At 36.7% G+C, this 20,931-nt stretch overlaps 1 protein-coding gene across 4 annotated transcripts in view; it reads left to right on the forward strand.

Moving 5' to 3' along the window:
* Positions 1-20,119, forward strand: part of KATNIP (katanin interacting protein) — a 60,045-nt gene extending 39,926 nt beyond the window's left edge. For 3 of the 4 annotated variants that reach the window (XM_013129951.3, XM_031052212.2, XM_031052213.2), the window contains exons 17-26: positions 1,589-1,766; positions 4,170-4,335; positions 8,527-8,684; positions 9,006-9,070; positions 10,248-10,358; positions 12,163-12,302; positions 14,895-14,996; positions 15,683-15,843; positions 18,172-18,260; positions 19,637-20,119. In XM_013129951.3, coding sequence (XP_012985405.2) covers positions 1,589-1,766; positions 4,170-4,335; positions 8,527-8,684; positions 9,006-9,070; positions 10,248-10,358; positions 12,163-12,302; positions 14,895-14,996; positions 15,683-15,843; positions 18,172-18,260; positions 19,637-19,692 — 1,226 coding nt within the window. In that variant the 3' untranslated portion in view covers positions 19,693-20,119. The remainder of the gene's footprint in view (positions 1-1,588; positions 1,767-4,169; positions 4,336-8,526; positions 8,685-9,005; positions 9,071-10,247; positions 10,359-12,162; positions 12,303-14,894; positions 14,997-15,682; positions 15,844-18,171; positions 18,261-19,636) is intronic. The other variant, XR_004081045.2, reaches the window with a different exon arrangement.
* Positions 20,120-20,931: the final 812 nt, after the last annotated feature.

Below are 20,931 nucleotides of genomic sequence, written 5' to 3' on the forward strand. Positions count from 1 at the left end.
GAGAAGAGAAGGTGAAGGGGAGATCTTCTTGCTGTCTCTAGCTATCAGGAGAGCATAGAAAGGACAGAGCCAGGCTATTCTGAGGCATAGTAATAGGATTGGGTTCAGAGGCAGCAGAAAAAACAAGGTAGAAAACAAGAATTTCCAATTAAGTATTAGGAAATCTATTCAACCCTGAGGGCAGTGAAACACTGGAACAGCGGTCCAGAGAGATTTTGAATCTGGCCTTAGAGACATTCATACTTCCACTTGATAAGCTCCTGAGAGACCTGATCTCATGACCTTGCTCTGAACTTGGAGTTGGACTATAGGCCTCCAGAGGACCCTTCCACCCTGCATCGTTTTGAGATCCTATGAAGGCATTGATACAGTGATGTAGATACTAAACCTTGTGTGGATAGCTGCTTCCCCCTGTCTTTTCCCTTTTGCTTGAAAATACACTTTGGTTTTGCCTGAGAACTCTTGCACACTTGTACACAAAGCAAGTTTAGTCTTAGCAATGGCCTTGGGAATAGCGTTTAATATCAGTGTAGCCACAGCTCCAAACTTGTCCGCTAATAGAACTCTTTATTTCTTAGTGTCCTTGCAAATGCTAATGAGATCTAAACAGCCAAGTGAATTTATGTGTATATCAAGACAGTCTTGTGTAAATTACTATGGCTATTTATAGGTAATTGGGCTGGATGGCTTAATAGTTTTAATGCTTGTTTGTTTTACAGGGCATCACGACTACATGATGCTTCTTTAGACATTATCCAACCTGATTATTTCTGTGTTTCTCTAAAAATGTGTGAAATAAAAGATGTTTTTAATTTACACTGATGGATTTTCATAGAGCCTGATCGGATTGGAATATTACTTGTTAAATCTGTATATGCTACTTAGGTTTTTTTTCAGTAAGGCATGAAACAGGTGAACCTGAAGATACACGCACAATCTTTTGTCTGCCCAATTTTTCATTCCTATTTATTTTCTGGAGATGCAAGCAAATCAACATTGCTGGTTTTCAGTAATGCTGACCCTTAAAATACTTCCATATGTCCAGTTTTGACATGAAGACACATTAGTGAACCATATTTGTTTTTTGATTTAACTACAAGTTAGTGTTCTCTATCAATTTATTGATTTATAAGAAACTGGATTTATATGAATCTATATAATCATTTATCTGGCAAAAAATGATAGATAGACTTCAGACTAATAGGTCTGCTGTGTGTCTGCATAATCACAAAATCTGTCATGTACCTGCTTGAATGTATCGTTCAATTACTGTCGGTCTGCAGTCTAAGTAATGAGATACTTGATAGCATTATTTATTGGGATTTATATAGTTTAAATTGAACAAGATGTTGGTAGCCCACTAAAGGGTCTATCACACGTTTACAGAAGATACTATGCTGTTACATAGAGGTAAGCATGCAGATCAGGAAGTATCCAAATACAGCATAGCAGATTATATAATCTAAACGAAATGCATGTACTGCTAATTGTTGGAAGTTGCATGCATGCTTATATTGGCTCATGCTTATATTGGCTTCTTCAAACTACTCAATATGTGTATAGATTATATCTATATTCTTTTATATAGGCCTGCAACTGAATTTTACCATGACCTGGGGAGACTGTCATTACCTTGGACTGACAGGACTTGAAGTGATAGGAAAGAATGGTCATGCATTAAAAATAAGTACAGAACAGATTTCTGCTTCACCCCAAGACTTGAATGATCTTCCAGAGTATGCAGGAGATTCCAGAACGTTAGAGAAGTAAGTAATGAAAGAGTTGTATTGTCCAAGCATTTTCTGCAGGGCTCTTTCTTTGTATTTGTGCCTGTTGTTTTGACAAATGGTTTTGGAGTTTATTGATTTTAGAGGCATTTTACATCAGACTTTATAAAGCTACTGAATTATATAAACTTCTAACGCATGTTAATGTGAAATGATTTTCATACCACCACTGCTCATTCTTGGATGTCACAAGCTACCCAGGAACAGCTTGTTGTAGAAACATGAATGAGATGTTTCCAAAAGATGGTGCTTGAGTTAGGAGATGGCAACATGCCTGGTTGGTATCTCTGCTAAGGACTTTCTAGGCAGAAATGTGGGTGTTCTGTAGCATCTGTCTATGCATATGCAATGATATTTATGCAGGCTTTCTGGTTAACTTCAAGGAAAAATTTCAAGTTAGCAAAGTGTGAGGATGTGTTAGGGAATTGCACAAACAGGTGCCATTCTGTTGGTAATTCTGCAGCTTCCCCCCCCCCCCCCTTTTTTGGATGTAATTCTAATAAAGTTTTATTCATTTACAAGTATACTTTCTCAAATTAACTTGTACTTCCTAAATGATAGCAATATAGAAATCATATGCTATGGGTCTGGACAGGACGTGGCATTTGGTTGTTGAAGCTGCATCCGGTTGTTTCTGAGTTGTGTCTCTTTTAAAGGGTATTTTCAGTTGTAATCCTGTCCTCTGGCATGTTTGTGCTCTGTGAATTTTATGAATTAGGACTTGTCTTTTCAATGTCTTTGTGGAGTCTTCCTTAGAATGTTGTTTTTATCTACCTGTACACTAACTTTGTAATTTCTGCTAATCTGATTTACACAGATGTCAAGCTTACTTGTATATAATTCCTCAGTTCTTCTGCCTGTTTGTATGAAAATCTCTCTGTAGGCATCAAGATCTAAGAAATCTTCCCAGGACATCTCCTGTGATTAAGAGATTCTGGTGGTGGATTCTCTCCATATTCCACCATAATGGTCCCAGTTGCAAAGAAGCCATTTAGCTTTTCTGTTGGTGTCTTCCCTTCTCTGAATGCTTCTTTTACAGCCCCATTGTCTGTTGATCCTACAGAATTTCTAGCAAGCTTTCTGCTCCTGATGTATTTGAGGAATTTTATTTATGGTACCTCTTGCTTGCTAGCCTTCATACTCTTTTTTGGCCTGTGCATACGCATTTAGATTTCCAGAGTTATGATCCAATCAAGTTAGAGTTTTCTGATCATGAATTTTGTTGAAAGATGGCTTGTAATAACTTCCTTTATCCTGCCACTGAGCCAGTTTAGATTTGATTTTTCAAGTCCTCCGTCTTTTCAACATGTTTCTTAGTAAGTGGGATACATTTGTTCTGTACTTCCAGTATGATATCCATTCATGTTCTCTGTGTTGTGTGTAATGATTTTATTTTGAGGTTTTGGATTTTTGTTTTTTTTTTAATGTATTGAATAATTTTTGCTTAAGAATCTTTTTGGACACAAGCATGTTGAGTATAAGTGTACTACAGTGCTCTTCAACTGTAGCATTTGGAATAGGTCCCATGCACTATACAGGACCAAGTCAAGGGTTATATCTTCTCTCATGGGCTCCCTAATTGGCTTCTCTGTGAAAGAGTCATTGTTCAAATCTTCTTCTTTAAGCAACTTCCAAGTCTGGCACTCATATTCCATTAAACTTTTAAATAAATAGTAAGTACCTTGGGTGGTTTACCAAAGTAATTACAGTGGACAATTAGTTCATATTCTCCTTTACTCCATCTTTGTATGTCATTGTTTGTGGTAGAATATAAAGTCAGGATTCCAAAGTGAGGAAATAACGGAATTAGCTTTAGGCAGCTTCAAGTCTGTGCTTTTATGAAAAGATGTTTTCACACTGGTGGAAAGCTCTTTTGAAAAAATAGAACTATGCCTGTGTGCATGAAGGAGGGTGTGAACAAACTCTGCTTCTCCAGGTTATCCAGCTGCCATCCAGCTCCTTGTCAGATTCATGATAGTTGCATTGGCAACACACTGCAGAGTGCCAGATGTACTAGTGTAGGCACGGGACTATATTGGTAAGTTATATTGGTTTTGAGCCTTTTGCCTTTGGCCATTTTGGTAGGAAGATAGTTGAGCTTTCCTCTGCCTGCCCCTGACCACACAGCGAAACCTAAGGGGTTTTCTGTTTTTCCTCAAACAGAACCAACTAAAAGAAATACTGCTTTTCTTCCCCATTGTCCTTAATTCAACAATTGTGTACTATTTTTGGTGTTTATTGTGCTTTTTAGTTCTATACACACAGGCACAGTAAGCCCTGGAAGCTTTAAGTGGCATATAGGAAAAAAACAGCAAAGCGCCTGATTTTCATGCGAAAAGCAAGCTTTTCCTTTTTGCAGCTAATGGATTTTTCTCCTTGTAGGTTAATAGATGGGACTAATATCACAGTAGAGGATGACCATATGTGGCTCATTCCCTTCTCTTTTGGAGAAGATCATCTGCTCACGATCCATTTTGATAAAATTGAAAGTATTGCAGGGCTTCGTTTTTGGAACTATAATAAATCTCCAGAGGATACCTATAGAGGGGTAAGTAAAAGCAAAGGAGCACTGCCAGCAAAAATATACAGTAGTGCATTGGAAAATTGGTACTGTGATGAATGAATATAGCTGCCTTAATGGAACACCATAAATCTTTCTAGATTGTCTGAGTCTGAATTTTGTGGCAGGTATAATGCATTTCTGTCTCCACAAACAGCAAATATTGAAAAAAAGCCAGAGATAGTTTAAAGAAGACCTCATGGCTGATTTTTCTAAGAGACACATACTATTTTCAAGATGTATGGTTCTGAAGTGGTATCCTTTCAATATCCAGTATTTAGGCCTACCATATGATTATTTCCTAGAACACAGGGAGTGGCAGAACAAGGACAGTTCTCTAACAGAAATTCTGTTTAGGCAAGTTATAGAAGGCAAGTCAATCAATACTACCTTTTCCAAGAAGCAAGAAGAGTCTACAACTCTAATGTTTATTAGAGACAGTTGTCATCTTCAAACAGCTTAGTGAACTAACTTAGCTAAAATTGCATAATATATCTCCTCTCTTTTTTTTTTTTTTTTTGCCAAATTGCTTGGTTTATATGTTCTTCATATTGAATTCTTGGAATTGACTGGCAGATTGTGTTACATCATTTCCCTGCTTATTCTCAGAAGCTATGCATGCATTTGTAATGACAATGAAGAGGTAGTTGCTGTTCATGGCATAGAAAGTTTATGAATCCATTTGTTTCCAGATTTTCCCCTTGACATATAACTGTTACATCCTTGATGTCAAACTCAAGTCAATAGATAAGAAGAAAAATGTTGATATATATTAAACTAGAGAGAGACAGGACAAAAAAGATCAGTTCTGGAGAAAAATAATACTGAAGTCAGAGGCATGGATTCTTCCCAGGATTGGATGAATCAGTGGCAAAAGTTGCAGAACTGCTTCTTTGTGTAAATTTACCCTGCAGGAATTACTTTAGTATGAACACTACATAAATGTGTGGCAAGGTGTTCCATCTTCACAAGAGCCCTGGCATCTTTTAATGTCAGCATGGGATCTTGCTGAGTGCCCAAGACTGGCCAAAGACTCCCAGAGGGCCAGAGCATAAAGATCTTTCATTGAAGGTACAGTTGATTTAGAGACTTTAACATATGGCACCCAATTTTGTAATACATGGCATTAAACCATGTTAACCCATGTTTGACACATGGCAGGGTTAAGGAGCACATTGAGTTTGCCATCTAAACATACCCCCTGTATAACAGCAAGGGTTATTTTATTAAAATCTCTGCCCTGGTTTCAGCTGGGATAGAATTCATTTTCTTCCTAGCAGCTGGTACAGTGCTGTGGTTTGGATTTAGGATAAGAATAACGCTGGTAAAACACTGATGTTTTAATTATTGCTGAGCCGCGCTTACACAGAGTCAAGGCCTTTTCTGCTTCTCACCCCACCCCACCAGCGAGGAGGCTGGGGGTGCACAAGGAGCTGGGAGGGGACATAGCCAGGACAACCGACCAGAGCTGACTAAAGGGACATCCATCTGGTGCCATATGATAGCCTATAGAGCTGGGGGGAGTTGGCAGAGTATGAATTTTCATACCAAATCAACTCCCTGTATGTGTCTCAGTTATTAAAGGAGAGAAAGAAATATTCTAATCCCTAGAATCTAACATGGGATTTGGTTTTTGAGGCAAAACTGAGAAAAAAAGAAAAATCGCAGTTTACTTTGCTTAGGTACAAAAAGAAGTGAGTCTGCTAAAGCATACAATTGGCATAGCAGGTCCCATAACAGTCTGTGGGTACAATTTAAATGAGGAGTTCATGACTACAAGTCTGTAAAAGGATGAAAAAAATATTTGGAAAACTGAAGATGCAAGATGTGTGTGTGGCCCCAGTATAGAAGCTGTAGAGTGTTTACCTAGAGCATCATGACATCTGTTTCTTGAAGTATTGCTGTTCATTCTAAGAACCAGTCCCTGGGTATGAGATCTAATGATTTCCTAGGCAGCTGTAGACTGGTGGATTCTATTCACAGCTTTAGTATGAGAGGGTAATGGCAGTGAACTGTCAAAATGAAGACTTGTGTGCTATTTCCAGCCCTATGAAATATTACCTTGTGAGAGCTTTGTTATGCAATTTGTAAAATGCTATGTGTGATGGCTGAGTACCTTCTTGGATGATGAAAATTACTTAGAAATGAGAGCTGTAAAGGACACATAAATATAAGCAGCTATAGTATAATAGGTAAGATTTCATCTCTAAGTCTCTAGAAGTTCCATTCAATACACGTTTCCTAAACTAAAGTGTATTTCAGTGGATTTTTTGCTTCTTTTCCTTATTCTGTCTGATTCAGCTGGAAAGTAGCATGCAGAAGACTTTCTGATATGAAAAGGATATTTCTGTTCTTTGCTCCCACATGTATTAAAGATGAAACCAGAAATAATTCTTTCTCCATACTTGGTAGTCATACAGACATTCCCTCCTAATTAGTCTTAATGCTGTTTGGAAATGTACTGAGCACCTCCTCTAGCCCAGTACAATACCAGAGGTTTTCAAATCAACAAATGTTTGTGAAAAAAACAAACAAAAAATAAAAAGCAAAACAAAGCAAATATTCCTGAGAATTATCTGCTTTTGGGATATTGCACGTGTAACTGAAATTGTAATGGAATAAAAAAATCATTTACAAATGGAAAGAATATGAGAACTGTTATGAATACCAGGTCACTGATAATACATGGGGGTTGCATAAAACTCTGAATGTTTTTAGTTCTTCTCAGACACCTGAAACGGGACTTTTCACCATAAATATTGCATGTCTATTTTTGATAGAAACCCTAATAATGAAAATGAAATATTTGTATACAAAACTAAGTTAACCTTACATTAGCATATATACATCAGTCACTATAAAATCCAGAGATTAGGAAACTGTCTCACAGTATCTTTGGACTAAATTAAGCCTTTCATTAACTAAATTATTCTCTTTTGGTTCAGTCTGTTAGTCAATAAGCTTTAATTAGTGCTAGTTAAAGGCCATCTTGTTGTATTTTACATGTATTATTCCTTCCTTTACCATTAGATAGTGAAAAACGAGTAGTTAGTGCAACAAATGCTGCTTGTGATTAATGCTAAGTTATATTTAACATATTTCAGGGCAAGATGCAGTGATAATTGTTGCTGCATGATTGAATTTTTACGTGGCTGGGATCATGCATACAACACCAGATGGTGCTGACGGGGGAGGGTGAAGGGGCCAGGACTCCTGCATCATCTGAATAAGTATGCTTGAATTATTTAGTTTAATCTTCAGAGATTGTACAAGACGTGCATGCATCTATGCAGCGAACAACGCTCAATTCTTTCTGCCTGGCACAATACCTCTTCTTTATTCATATGCCCTTAGGTAACATACAGCACTGCTTAGTAGATGAGTTTGCATGATCCTGGAAAAGTCCAAGAGCCGCCTGCCAAGAAGTTAAATAAATACAGCCTTTATATAAATGCAACAGAGACACAAAAGAGTCTGCTTGAGAGAGAGCATCAGCTTTTGTGTTTTCTCAAAGGCTAGCTTCAGCCAGTGCTGAGCAATCAGGCCTGATCTAGCAATGCATTCAGGTGCCTGATGACTTTAATTGTCTCCTCAAATCATCTTTGTGACACATGCTGACTTCAAAGCTGAGTTTCTCCATTCTGTTGATGTTCAGACTCAGGAATCATAGAATCATTTAGTTTGGAAAAGACCTTTAAGATCAAGTCCAGCCATTAACCCAGCACTGCCAAGGCCACCACTAAATCATGTGCCTGAGTACCACATCTACATGTCTTTTGAATACCTCCAGAGATTATAACTTTCCCACTTCCACTAGACAGCCTGTTCCAGACCTTGACAACCCTTTTGGTGAAGAAAGGAAGCTTCAGTTTACTAAGATCTAGTGAGATGCAGTAATTGAAAGATCTCTACAATGCATTTTTATTTCTTTGTCCTCCAAATCCTCACCTCTCTCATCCCTATCAGTGTCAGCTGTGATGTTCTAAATTGCAGAATATGGGTTGCAACTGGTGTCTGCTGGTTTAAGCTTTCTTTTGCCATAGGATGTCATACTATAGAGGAATTAAATAAATATAACAAAATTATAGAAATTAATTCTGCCTCTGAAGTCAATGTGATTGGTTTGGATCTATTTTATTCTGTGTCATGTCATGTAATCTTATGTTATTTTTAAATAAGGCTAAGGTAGTCCATGTGTTGCTGGATGGCCACAGCATCTCCCCACCGGAGGGCTTTCTTATCCGCAAGGGACCAGGAAACTGCCACTTTGACTTTGCCCAGGAAATTCTCTTTCTGGATTATCTACAGCCCCGACTGATTAATAAAGTACAAAGGAGGTAAAGTAGGATGGTTTTGTTATCTGATCTACACCATTTCTCTTAACTCTTTGGTATTCTTTCATACTCTCTGTTGAAGCCAACTGTATGAGTCACCTGGGTGAAAATACGAAAGTACTTAGAGCAAAATGTTTCATTGGGATTTAACTATATGCTGTTAACCAGTTTTTATGAGATCAGAGGACAGTTGAATCCATAATTGCAGGCAGGGAGATCAGGGACTGGTGTTTGTGGAGGCTTAGTTCCTTGGTTTTGTTCTCTTCCTTCCTGAATGAGCCAAGGGTACATAAAGGAACCATTTTGTTTTGGTTTTTTTGACAGGACTGGTTCGAAGAGAATGGAACAAGCTAGTATGGACTATGAAGCACCATTAATGCCATGTGGTTGTATCCTCCTCTGTCATTTTCTTACTTGTTGTATAGAATATTTTAGAGTTATATGCTATGCTTATGAGTCCTGAGCTTTTTGGATCCAACAATTTCTGGTGCTGTAAGAAATCAACGAGATACCAAGAATATGAGGAAGGCTTATATTAAGTATTAATTAAGAGTAAATAATGGGAGCATAATATATGTGAATGTGTGACCTGTTTTAAGATACTCTGGTAGCTTTTTCTTCCGCCTTTTGTAGTCCATGCAAGCTGGAGCTAGAGGTCCATTAGGATAGTTGAGCCAGCCTATGAAAGCTAGAAGTAGTCTTCACATTTTGCATTTTTTTGAATGTTTGTCTCATTTTCTATCTTTATTAAGGGTGACTACAACTGTGTAATATTTTTACCATCTTTCTTAATGTTTGTGATTTTTTTTAACCTAAGTTTTCTAGATAAGTACAGTCTTTTATGATAATGCTTACTATCATGCCATGCATCTAGCTGATGGGCCTTTTAAATCCGTGAGGCTATTCTAACCAAGTTTGGAGACAGTGACATCTCAGCAATACTAAGTTCCATGCTGGTTTCATGACAATCTGTGTCTTGATAGAGCAAAGAGAAACAAATGGGTGCTCCATTAGTAAATGGACAGCATAGACTTCATTGTTACATTTTCTGCCATTCAGTTTTGGGGCATATTTACTAGCCAGTTATCACCTGTATAAATCAAAACCAGGCAAAGGCATATTCAGGAAATGTAGGAGTGCAGTAAAAACTCCAAATAGGAGCCATGGTGATATTAAGTTGCAGTGTACAAGAAGGTAAGACACATACTAATTCAACAGTTCTTCATCTGATGGAAGAACATATATGAACATACATATATATGAATATGTATATATGTAAACATATAGATAAACTTTTGACTAGTTGTGCCACCTGCAGATGTTCATGTGTGTATTATCAGTGACAGAAAAGGCAAACTTCATGTCTTAATAGAAATAGTTTATTCAGAGAGGTTTTGACATAGTGAAGTCAGAAATGAAAAGCTGATATTTTTTGTTTTCATTCTCGTAAGCTGCAAGTGTCTAACATCAAGGTGTGTCCTGCACAGTAATTTTGAAAACTGCAAATTAAATAGTCTGTTCAGACAAAAGTATCAGAATTTTCCTTAATAGCTTTTTGCTTTTTAGTTATTTTTCAGTTTCAGCTTCTGACGAGTTGGGGTGATCCATACTACATTGGTTTGAATGGACTTGAGTTGTTCAATGAACATGGAGACCAAATCTTACTAACTGAAAACAGTATCCTTCTACAGACCAAGTGCATCTATCCCTTTCAGATACACAGTTTGCTCCCTGGCAAATTACCATATGGCATCACTTGCTGCTTCTTCCAAATTGCCGTTTTATTCCATGCAATTACTCTGCTTGTATTTCTCAGGATTTGTTTGATGATATTTCCATATGTTTTAATGTACTCTATATATTTTCAGAATATTTTTTCTCTGAATGGGCTGTACCAACAATGCAAGAGAAGGTTAGAGAAGGGAAGGCTTATAAAGGATATGGTACTTTTTGCTGTCAACATGTATTCTTCTATGGTGTGGAAGGACGAGAAAGTTTGAACTATAAATTCATGAGGAAAGGCTGAGCTCAGTTCTTTGTTGTCAAATCTTTCATTGTGCCACAAGAAAGAAATTTTTCATAACTCTTGTTCTGGAGCTTTAGGCTATTCTAGACACCCAATCCAGTTGTGAAGGTAACGGCTGAGACTTTGAATTTGATTCAGTGTTCCCTGGGTAACCAGAGGGAATGAAGGACATGGTTGAAAGATTCATAGTCATCAAGATTACACTTCAGTGCTCTTTATCAGCTAAAGTCTCTGAAGAGTTGAAAGCTTCATACCCTAACATATAATTCACGTAATTCAGTCACATGGAAGAAAAAGTTTTTTAGCCAACTAGAAAGGATAAAAAGCATGAATGCTGCATAAATCATATGTCTTTAAGGGTCCTTCTTGCCTAATAAGTAGAAAGATACAATGAAAAACGTCATAAAGGCTTTTTCCTGAGTGCTATTTTTAGTCTTGTATGGTACATGATGAACTTGGAATATATGAAATGGAGAAGCATTTTGAAATTGAAAAATGGTAACAAATTGGTTTTAAGAACAAGTGATCTTTAACTTAGCTTTTAAGTGGTCTGTCTTTACAGTGCAATACAGTGCTAGGTAAAGATACCTCAGCTCATTTTGAATGGTGGCCTGTTTCTGCCTGTGCAGTAGTGTTTCTTGGATATATTAGGATCTCAATAAGAGCGTATTTGTCTTGGTGCAATACTAAATGCAATAATTGAGCACTGAGCCTGGAGCAAGCTTTTCTCAAACAGTTGAGGCATTGCTGTGTTATTCCTGCAATTCTTTGTAAATACTTGCAGACTCAAGCATTTTAGAAAGCAGGACAGGAGAAATTAATGTCCCTCAAACTGGATTACTAGGGATTTATAATTCTGAAGGAAGTGCCATCTATCCCCATTTCTTTGCATGCCTTTAACATACATATGTTTTTAACATTAATGTCTTAGAGAGAAAATCTGGTTACATCGGCAGTCTGTTCAATAGCAGGTTTAATCTTTTCCTCTCAAAACACCAAAAGAAGGCTTTATTAGACATTTCCTGGGTTTTATCACAAACCTTGAGGAACTCGAGAAAAACCTAGGCTGACAGATGACTGCCTCCTGGAAGGATACGTTTCTTCAGATGTATTTCATATGAGAGATTTTCACAAGTGCATGCTAAAAAAAATGGGGTTTGTCACAAAACGCTGGTTATTGATAAAGTCATAAATACAAATTTGGAAATAAATTAAATGCATTTAGCTAATTTATTCCTATTTTTTAAATAATTTTGAATGCCAGAATCTGTAAGGGTTGTCCTGTGTGCCCCCAGGTTCCTCAGCTACCCATGTGAAAGGCTTAGAGTATTTTTTCATTTTACTGTTGTAGTGGCAAATGGTTGCTCATGGCATGCAGAAAAGCAGGCATGAACTTTCAAGTATGGTGATTCTGAAATGTCCTTTTCAGTTATTTACCCTTAAAGTGTTTTTCAGATATTGCTGCTTTTCCAGATAGTGTGAACATTTTAGAAGATGTCTCTGGAGACATTCGAACTCCAGACAAACTAATTGACAGAGTAAATGACACAACTGATGGCAGACATATGTGGCTTGCACCAGTTCTTCCTGGTTTGGTATATTTTCTCTTTTCATTCCGTCTTACTGATGTGCATAGACGTAGCTAGAAGCAGAAAGGAAAGGGGAAGCAAACATAATTTTTAAGTGACTTTGATACTAGTAAATGGTGCTAAATCACTGCCTTTTGGAAGAAGTTCTTTTTATTCCAGTTTCTTTCTCTTCACTGCACAGATAGCAGCAGTACAGATTTCCCAGGTTTGTAATCTCCTTCTGTCTCCATGGTGCAACAGCAGAATTTCCAAGACTAGCATAGATGTTTTTTCAGTTAGTATGATAAAGATACTGACAAAGGAATATAATATGCATATTAATATGCATAAACACCTTTCAAACAGAAGTGGACTGAGATCTTAAATTTGTTTTTACAATAAGCAATGAATGTTATTCCAGCAGTAAGAAATTTTTAAATCTCATTATCTGTTTTGAATTCAAACTCGTAAATTAGAGATGACAGTATTTCATGTCCTAGGGCCCAAAGCAATTCAGCTCTTTTAGAAGCCTTAGGTTTAAAATATGGGGTATCAAATGTCTAAACAAGAAAAGTAGGTAAACTTAGATGGGAGAAGATATTTTTATGGGCCTGTTATGGACATAGTTTATATGTATTAATATCTTAGAAGAGGATGCATTTCAAAAGTAACAAAAGGTAAACCTGACACATTATATGTTATAGCTTACTGTGCTGGAAAAATCCTTACTCTGTATGTTACAGTTATTAATTAGAATATTAAAAGCAAAGAATTAAGTCAGTTTTAGAAATACTTCATACAGCATCATATGTTGTAATGCAGTGGGTATAATTAAGATAAAGCCTTTAAGTGTACTTGGGAATACTGACCACTTGCATTTCTTAGGAAAATGGAAGTTCTGTGTAATGCTTTGAAGCTCCTACTCTGTAGCTCCCACAGCTTGAATCCTGGTAATTAATTTGATGCAATGCTCTGATGTCCATTTAGCATAATGATTGAATGATTTGACATAAAACAATCTGAGTTTGCTCATGTCCTTATAAAAGACATGCTTGCAGAGGCTGTTTCATTGTGGGAAAAAGGAAAGTGACAGTACCTGGAGTTGTAGCACAGATGCATGCACAGTTTTGTGTTGTGTCTGACACCAAAGTACTGTAGAAGAACATAAGATATCAGCCTTAAAAGGGTAAATTGATAAAGTGTGATATACATAAGGGAAGGGTGAGCAATTTAATGGTACTTCCTGTGCTTAAGCTGTAGCAAATTTTACCTTTTCAAGATCCACATAGTACTTTTCTTTTGTCCATCTTCCATGGTTGTGCAGCCAGGAAGTGCAAGTGGATTTATCAGTCAGTCTATTTATGATCATCCTCTGTAGCTGGGATGCTTATCCAAAGCTTGTGTATGCTTAGGTCCTCATTGCTAGGCTGCTTTGAAACATGCCGGTTGCCTAGAAAACTGAATTAACTCTTTGCTATATTGGAAGGTTTGAAAGCTTTAAGGAAATTTTATATTACAGCTTTTGTTCTCCCTTCTGAATATTTCTTCCTTTCTAATTCTAAAAATGTTTTTGTCTTTTGTGAATTTATTACTAATGTAAATACAATTTGAATTCTTTATTTCCCTGTTATTGATAGTAATTTTGTTTCAATATATTTTCCATCAAATTTGTCATTTGCTGGGAGACTGACAATTGCTATTGGAGACTGTGCCCAAATTGTCTTCTGGAAGATTACAGATATAAACATTTCTATTGATCACATTTACCTTTCTTTAGTTAAAAAAATGCATAATGATTTAACACAACTAATAATATCTTCTCCAGTGCATCAGATGATTAAAGCTTAACAGGATACTAGAGATGAAGCTTAAGATATACTGGCCTAAAGTTGATATAGTAGCTCATAAAAGGAGTAGCATAGAATTAACTGTAATAGGCAAGATTGGTTTCCTACAGCCTAATCTTTGGTCTTAACATTTTGACATTAATGCCACTGAATGTAAAATGAACAATATTTGAAGCAATAATTGTTCAGCAAGCAGTTGGAGAATGGTCCTATTAGTGTTTCTCACACAAAAAATTAGTGCACTTCTATTAGTGTTTCTCACACAAAAACTGCAAAATTTCTGCAAGAGCTTTTGAAATCAGGGGATGTAAGCAAAATTTGAGTCCTGCAAATAGAAAGGTGGATTCCATTCATATGTGCTGGAATGGAATTGAATGAAATAGAATGCAATGGACTGGACCAGACTAGACCAGACCAGACCAGACTAGACTAGACTAGAATGACTCCAGCTTGTCTTATCTGGAGACACATGTCTGTATTTGGTTGATGTGTTTCTCTACCCCTTCTCTAACTGAATAGTAGTCCAGGATGACAAGCTCAGGTGCAGATGTCATCTTCTGATGAGTTACGTGTGCATTTGAAAGGGTAGCTCTGGGGTAGAGACATCTGTGAATTATCAACAGAGTTGATAGCTGAACTTAAATCCTTAGAACCAGTTATCTGTCCTCCAGCTAGATCTCTTTAAATGTGGAGCTCTTTATTCAACATGCATGAGAATTGCATTTCTTTGGGGAATTTGTGTGGTTAAATATAAATTAATTCTCTTTTACAGGTGAATAGGGTATATGTCATTTTTGATGTACCTACTACTGTGTCAATGATCAAGTTATGGAACTATGCCAAAACACCTCAGAGAGGCGTGAGAGAATTTGGTGTAAGTAATTTTTGTATGTATTTTGTATGTTCTGGTGAGTCATCTTGCTTGATTTCTATACTTATTTTCACAGTTTACTGAAGTGTGATTCCATATAATCTTAAAGGATGGGATTCATCTTGTTTAACTGTGCATTTAGTATTGAAATGACTAATCTATGCCAGTCATCTGTCCTCCCTTTCTTGTCCGGGGAAGGAACACTTCATCTGATTTTTTTTTTCTTAGATAATTGACTTAAGATTGTAGACTGTAGAGCAGGCCTGGAAGACTAGCTTAAGCTACAAATCCAAGTTTTAGACAGCTGAAGTGAGGTGGGATTCATTAATTCCTAGATTTAAGAGTGATTCACTCCAGTTAATAGAACAGCAATTATGTAAAACATGAAATACATTTTTAATTATCTACTTGAAAGCTGCGTTAGAAACGTCACTTAGAAGACAAAAAACTTAGAGAAAAAAAAACCCAACATCAAAACCTAGTAGCGAATAGAGAGAAATGGAAATTTTAAGGAACAAAAGTTAAACTAATCATAGAATCATAGAATGGTTAGGGTTAGAATGACCTAACAAACAGGGCAAATGAAACAAACAGGGCAGAATGACTTCTAGTTAACTGATAAAGACAACTGCTGAAAGCAATGCCTAATTTTCAGATGGTTGGTTTGTTTGTTTCTTAAATATCTTTAGCTTCTGGTGGATGACTTGCTAGTCTACAATGGGATTCTGGATATGGTGAACCATGTAGTATCAGGCATCCTACCAACCTGTGATCCAGTGGTCCCGTATCATACCATTCTCTTTACAGATGATGAGAAGATTTGCCATCAGGAGAAGAGAACTGTTATTAGGTATGTGAGTGGATCTTGACTGGAAGAAAGAATCCTATTTTCAAAAAATCTTTTAATGTGATTAGTCTCAGCAATATGCATATTGCTATAGAAAATTCCCTCCCAAAGCATACTCAGCCCCACTTAACGAGAAAAAAAACAATAGCTTTTTAGTTACTAGGACCAAATTACCAGATTTATTTGTAGGCATATTTAGTGCTTACTGGGGTTTGTGAATCATATATACATATGTTTTCATTGAAACCTGTAGTAATAATCACAAAAGGGAAAAGTTAGTCTTCCATAGATAAAAAATAGTAAATCCCAATGATATCACATGGAGGAAAAAAATGTTAAAGAATCAAATATCAAAAGTAAAGAAAAGCAAATCCTCTGATTTGGCACAGGTACTAATTAAAGAACCAGAATTCTCCTTTTATAAACATTCCAAAATAATTAACTTCTTAAATGAGAAATTAATTGCATTCAGAGGAATGACATTTTGAAACCACTTAAGTTAGCATCTCACAGAAAATAAGATGAAATGTAGTGAAAAACACACTTATACCTAGAAGGTCAGGATTGATAGGGTCTAAAAACCAGTCCCTAGCAAAGAAAATGAAGATTGAAAGAATAATTTATTTTAAATGCTATTGAAAATTGAAAAATCTAAAGCTTATAGAAATGAGCACTTATACATTACACAGCTAACAAATAGAATGTCTTGCACGTATATCACTTGAAAAAAGGGCAAGTTGTGCATTCAGAAATGGCACATGATTCATTCAGAAGAGTATTCAAATATTTAAGAGTAAGTAGAAGGGACATAAGCTGTCCTGATTAAGAACACAAGTTCACATTTGCCTATGGGGTTTGTTTTCCCATGTTTCTCTAAAGCATTGGTTGTTGGCCGTTTGTACTGTCAGATACTGAAATAAATTATTATTGTTTGTATGTATTGTGTTAGATTCGTGTTTTTGTACAAGTGGCTGTGTTGCCATGGTAAATTTTGGAGGTAGACAGTTTTTCAAGTGAAAAAGTTACAGAAATGAAAATGTCTCAAGGAAATACAAATGTGAGATTTTTTTTTCAGTGGTATATAGGAAGAAGGAGGTGAAATGAACCTTGACTTTCTTCAGTTTAATATCTTTCTAGGAATAAAGTTATTTTATTGGAAGCAGGGAAGCACCAGTTGTAACCACAGATCTTTTTCACGCAACTTCCTTTACATATATTTATAAGACCTATATCCTTTGCTTTAGTTTTAAGAGGGGCATACTTTTGTTGTCACACAAAACTGATCTGGTTTCCAATCAAGAACATGCTGAGTCTCTTCTAGATTTCTGTGCAGAAGCTTTCTTGGTCTTCCTTTTTAGCTTGGATTGCAATCTTATTTTCCTTTTTTTCACCTACTAGTGTACCAAAATATAGGTATGTAAGCAAGAGAAGACAAATCCCTTGCTATATGTTGGATAATATCACTCCATTTTAAAAATGCTCTTGAGCTTCTCTGTGTTGTTACCTCTAATTTTGGCCTATTCTCTCTCACATGTTACTGTTCAATATTTTATGAACCCTGAACTGGAGTCAGATATTATCACCAATTGCATCTGTTCTGATTTACTTCAGGATTGGTGCCCCTCTTTCACTCTGGCAGTTAGAGACATTACATTTTTCTTCAAAAATGAAAACCTGTTTTGTGCAGTATTTGTAGAGAGAAGAAAAACACATTTTTTTTTTCCAAAAGCATGGATATTTTCTGTTTTTCTCTAGGAGAGCAAGATACTTTCTTTAATTTCAATTCAGCTCACTTGTTTTTTTCCTGCAAGTTGTTTAATTTCATTTAACTCTGAAGTTACTACTTCTTTCCCAAAAACAAATCATAAACATGTTGCAGCAGCCTGCAAACAAAACTTGTCACACTGAATGGATTTTGTTTAGTTCAGAAAATTTTCAAATAATGCTATATCAACATTACAAAAGAGTGTTAAGTTCCATATAGGGATTTTTATACAGTCTTTGAACAGCACTGATTTGAAATCTCTCTTTTTGGTTAATGTAGTTCCAGCTGTGTAGGCAGGCATGAAAATCGTAGAGTGAATATGGTATTTCTATTTGAATGTGTGCCTGAACGAATGCTACTAATTAAAACTGGCAAGAAATCCTTCAGGTGGCTGCAGACAGAGAATGCCTTTCCTTTCTAGACAGTCTCACATAATATGGCTGTGCTTCATAGCTTTGTTTAGCCTCTAGGACTTAAATAAGTTATTTGGTAACCTTTTGCGTAACACTCATAACTTCTCACAATGTTGATTATTTTGGCTATTGTACTGATTTTAATCTTTCCAGCAATCATGTGGGAGATCAGGATGTACGAATGATGAATGAAAATGAGATTGTTACAAACAGCAAAAAGAAGCAGGCTGTGGCTGATCAAGGTTAGTTCTGTCTTCTCCAGTTTTCTTCTCACTTTCTATAGAGACAGTATAGGTAGTGAACATTGTTATAGACCTAAACTGGGAAAAGATGGGAGACTTACATCTATTTTATATATCTAGCTCTACTTTTTCTGCTATAGAAAAGCAAACCAGGAATGTCATACTCCAGTGGATTTTTATTCTATATCAGAAAGTGGACAATATAAATCAAAGACATATGTGGCATGTAGTCACAGTGTATACTAACACATACACAGAAGTCCTCAGAAAAGAAACTCCCTGAAGAAAAACTAAAAACTGGTGTCAGTTGTACAGCTTTACAGAGAGCTTTTGGAATAATAGGCTCATTGCATCCTCACTGGCCTTTTGAGCAGCTTTAGAGATGAGGCATGTGTGTCTCAGAATCAGCTGCTTATTGCTCCTCAAGCAAATCCAAAATTATAATAAGTGTAACAAGGGGTAAAACATGTTGACTTTATTCCTCCCACTGTCTTTCTGGTTGGTCTTTTCTCTTACAAAGTGATAATTAAAAAGACAACCTCTTTTTTTCATGAAGAGAAAGAGTAGATTGTATTTATAGTCTGAAGAGTCCCAGTCATTCATTGTAAATTACTCAGAAAAGCTCCTTAAATACATTGCAAATTCTCAGCCAAGCTGGTATATTCATGATTGGTTTTCTCTCCTGAGCATGACACTTTCTCCAATTAGTTCCTCTAGAAAGTGTTACAGAAATTATTTGATGGTTTTTCATAACAGCTCTGTAGGAGAAGGATTTGAAATGCCATTGCCTGTGCAAATACAGTTTCAAAGTTGTTAGTATATTAGCACTAGCTGTGTCAAAAGTATTTTAAACATCCCTGTGTCTGTTGTAATGACATCCTGGGTTCCAGTGCAGACATAGCTTATGTCCAGTAGTGAACAGCTGTTGTTGCCGTGGCCATCACATCTATTGTCCAGACATTAAGTACACAGAATGCCTCTGAAGTCAGCAGCTGAGGACTGCCTGTTGCCATCTACCTCACATCTCCTCTGTAGAACTTGCTTGTATCAGCCACAGCAGTTGATAACACAGATTTGTAGACTGATTTGGGTTGGAGGAGTACTCAGAGATGGTCCCCTCCTGTGGGACGCCCTAACCTCCTACACAGAACAGTGTCAACATTGAATTCAGACCAGATTCCCCAGGAAAGTAGTTCCACAGGACTGAAAAAATAGGCAACACTCACTGTCAATGTAAGAAACATTACTGAGAAGAGTAGCTTAGCTTTCCTTCTGAAATGGAAAGAGAAATGGACATGTTTCTTCCTCATTTTAGTCTGTGGTTTCACTGTTAATACAGGTACAGTCTTAATACAGCACTTTCTTTTCCTTAACAGCTTTGCGTCCAAAAACTTGCATATGTGAGAAAGGACTGCAGAGGAGGAAAAGATAACACGGGATTGTGATTGGAAGGTCCTGAATACATCCAGCCCTAAATAACTGCAATATACATCTCCAAGATATGTGTCATCCAACTAGAAGATTTTCCATGTCTGCCAGTGCTGAACCACCTCCTGTCTTATGAGAAGAAGCTTTATTTGCTACAGGACATTTACTTTAGTAATGAAATTTAACGCATGAATTCAGTTTTCTGTTTTGTTGGGCTTTTTTTAAATGGTCATTACCTGTCTGATTTTCACCACCCCCCTGCTCTATTTTTCTATTTTGCCTGAATTTGGTTATATGAACAAGGAGGCCATCATACCTCTGTGCTGCACCAACCAGTTGTGTTGCCAGCAACCTACCATCAGTTTTGGGAAACAGTAAATGCATTTTAGCTAGCAGAAGGTAAGGAGGGAACTGCTTTTTTAAACACAAACTACTCTGCATATGTAGCCATATAAACAAAACCTCTAACCAAATAATTATGTGCAGGATTTGTAGCTATGCAAATGTACTTTTCACTGAACATTTCTCTTTTGCGATAACCTGTAAATCTCTTCCATAAAAGATTATTCCTTTCTCGTTTAGAACTCGTTCATTGTTTCCAGAGAGAACTGAAATCTGGAGTCAGTATATGCTTTTAGACATGAAGCAGAGATACTGCAACATCTGATGTAAAATCAAAATGTGCTGTTTCCCTTTCTGTACTAAGTCCTGAGTGCAATATCTTGGGTATTTGCTTATATAAAACATGCTTCTTAACTGTTGTTGGCTAGACTGAAAAGACACAAGATAGCAGTGCACTTCCCAGATTTCTCTGTATTGATGGAGCAACAAGATATATTTTGTCCTAAATACAAAACACTTTGTTCAAAGGCTCTTCCCAAACTGGAGTCACAAAAGAACCCTCTGTTGTTCAGAGGTCTCCCCTGGTGTGTTTACCTGTGGAGCTCTACCAAGAACCAAGTTTTAATTTTTGCTCCACATCAGATAACCTTTACATGCAGCTCCACAATGAAAAAGAGGAGGAGCTGAAAGGAGGTTTGTTGGTAGGGCTTAGAACAGTTTCAAATGTGTGCATTTGGAAGAGGAGAGGCTATTGCAAGATTTTTAAGACTTAAAGCCCAATCGCATTGTCATATAGGCAGTCTCTACATGAGATGAGTCCTGTCACATTGTTTGTTCTGCTGAACAAATTGCACTGAATTTGAAAAGAAATTAAATCTGTCGTGTTCCCTGGCACAGAATA

The sequence above is a fragment of the Melopsittacus undulatus genome, chromosome 8 (genome assembly GCF_012275295.1).
Source record: "Melopsittacus undulatus isolate bMelUnd1 chromosome 8, bMelUnd1.mat.Z, whole genome shotgun sequence".
Lineage (NCBI taxonomy): Eukaryota > Metazoa > Chordata > Aves > Psittaciformes > Psittaculidae > Melopsittacus > Melopsittacus undulatus.